The following is a 2486-nucleotide window of genomic DNA, read 5'->3' as shown; positions in this document are numbered from 1 at the left end:
CACTGGAGCAAGCAAGCCTCCCTGTTCGCTTCAGTGCATGGCTGCCGGCCGCCATCTTGGCTGACAGTTAATTTGCATAAGGATATGCTGATTAGCCAATGGGAAGGGTAGCGGATGTACAGCTAATTACCATGTTTCTCTTTTATTAGTGTAGATAAGTCCCTGATATTTGTGACTAATGGAGCCACATATATGATATAATCCTTTTTTATGCAAATTGAAGTATACTACTTTGCATCTCATTGCTGATAAAATATCTTATCCTTTACAGGCATGTGATAACTTAAACTTGAGTGATCACTTATTAAGAGCAGTATTAAATCTCCTGAGAAGGGAAGTTGCAGAGCATGGCCGTCATTTACAACAGTATTTCAACTTGTTTGTAATGTATGCAAATTTAGGTAAGAGCTTTTTGTGTATTGTTTCATATTTACGTATTAAATGATGAAAGCATTTTCTTTTTTATTGTGTTTTTATTGATTTCAGAGAGAGAGAAGGGAGAGGGAGAGAGAGAAAGAAACATCAGTGAGAGGGAGAATCATCTCTTTCGCTGCCTCCTGCATGCCCCCTACTTGTGATCAAGCCTGCAACCCAGGCATATACTTTGACTGGGAATCACACCATGATTTCTTGGTTCCTGGGTCAAGGCTCACCCATTGGTCCACCCCTCTTTGTCATGAAAGCATTTTAATGCAGTGATGACATTTTATTTTTTCTAATAGAAGCAGTATTCCATATTCATATTATTCAAAGCCATTTCAGTCCTAGCCAGTGAGGCTCAGTTGGACATTTTGCAGTGTACCCAGAAGTTGCCAGTTTGATTCCCCCATAGGCACATTCCCAGGTAGGGTGCTCAATCCTTGGTAGGCAGTGTGCAGGAGGCAACTGATCAATAATTCCTTCTCATCACTGATGTTTCTGTCTGTCTCTCCCTCTCCCTTCCTCTTTCTGTAAAAATCAATCAACTATTCTTTTTTAAAAAAGGTTTGATCACTTTTTTAAAAATGCCATTATAGATTTTCTGTATAACTTTTTGTTTTGTTTTTTGTTGCTATTAATCCTCACCTGAGGATATTTTTTCCATTGGTTTTTCAGAGAGAGTAGAAGGGGTGGGAGGGAGGGGGAGAGAGACAGAGGAAAACAAGAGAGAGAATCATTGATGTAAGAGAAACATTGATATGAGAGAGCCTCTGGCATGCACCCCAACTGGGGGTAAGGAGCAAACCCACAATCAAGATATGTTCCCTTGACTGGGAATCGAACCTACAATCATTCAGTGTTAGGGTTGATGCTCTAACCACTGTACCTCACAGGCAAGGGCTTTCTATATAACATTTTTTAAAATATATTTTCATTGATTTTAGAGTGAAAGGGAGAGGGAGAGAGAGAGAAATATCAATGATGAGAATCATTGATTGGCTGCCTCCTGCACGCCCCACCTGGGGATTGAATCGAAACCCAGGCATGTGCCCTTGGCCGGAATCGAACCTGGCACCCTTCAGTCCGCAGACCGACGCTCTATCCATTGGGCCAAACCAGCTAGGGCAGTCTATATAACTTTTTAATGGTAATTTTCACCTGCTACTTTAAGATAATACACGTATCTCTGATAGTTTAGTTATTTAAGGTCAGAAACTAACTCATTTTTTTACCTCTTCATTCTCATTTTAAGAACCTGATTTTCAGGTTATATGCCCTAGTCAGAATTAGAATTCCAAGGACTAAGAAAAGAAAAATGTATTTTCTCAAGATGGTTGTACATATCAGGTTTAAGAATCACTTCCTAAAGAAGTTGGCCTATCCAAAATGTTTTTGTTACAATAAAATAAATTTACAGGAGTGATAATATACATAAAATATTCACTAATAACTACATTTTTAAGATACTGTTTTTAGGGTAGCTTGCATCTATTCTTTCTACTCAGCGGTTCCAGATTCTTACCTAAGAAAATCATGCTGTGTTATTTTATTTTGCTTTATTGTGTGTTGATAATGTATAAGTTTTTTGTCTTGTTCCCCAATCAGACTGCAAAATTTTTGTGACCAGAGCTTTGCACAGTAGCACCCAGTCACTACTTACTGAATAAATGCATTGATAATCAAGAATATACATCAGAAGTTTTCTCTTTTTTTAAAAAAAACATATTTTTATTAATTTTAGAGAGGAAGCAGAAAGAGATAGAAGCATCAATTGGTGAGAGAGAATCATTGATTGGCTGCTCCTGCACGCCCCCTACTGGGATCAAGCCTTCAGTTAGAGCAGTGGACGGCAAACTCATTAGTCAACAGAGCCAAATATCAACAGTACGATTGAAATTTCTTTTGAGAGCCAAATTTTTTAAACTTAAACTATATAGATAGGTACATTGTTATTAACTTAATTAGGGTACTCCTAAACTGGCCTTTGCTAAGAACGTCCTCAATCTGATTGAGAGACGTTCGCTGAGGTCGACCCCTTCCAACTCTCCCATCCACACTCGTCTTGT

At 38.5% G+C, this 2486-nt stretch overlaps 1 protein-coding gene across 1 annotated transcript in view; it reads left to right on the top strand.

Moving 5' to 3' along the window:
* LOC102261911 (probable ubiquitin carboxyl-terminal hydrolase FAF-X) overlaps nt 1-2486 on the top strand; it is a 292998-nt gene that overhangs the window by 271073 nt on the left and 19439 nt on the right. The window contains exon 38 of the mRNA XM_014540284.1: nt 272-401. Coding sequence (XP_014395770.1) covers nt 272-401 — 130 coding nt within the window. The remainder of the gene's footprint in view (nt 1-271; nt 402-2486) is intronic.

This window comes from Myotis brandtii, unplaced genomic scaffold (assembly GCF_000412655.1).
Source record: "Myotis brandtii unplaced genomic scaffold, ASM41265v1 scaffold1052, whole genome shotgun sequence".
Taxonomy (NCBI): domain Eukaryota; kingdom Metazoa; phylum Chordata; class Mammalia; order Chiroptera; family Vespertilionidae; genus Myotis; species Myotis brandtii.
This window is presented reverse-complemented; position numbering and strand designations above follow the sequence as displayed.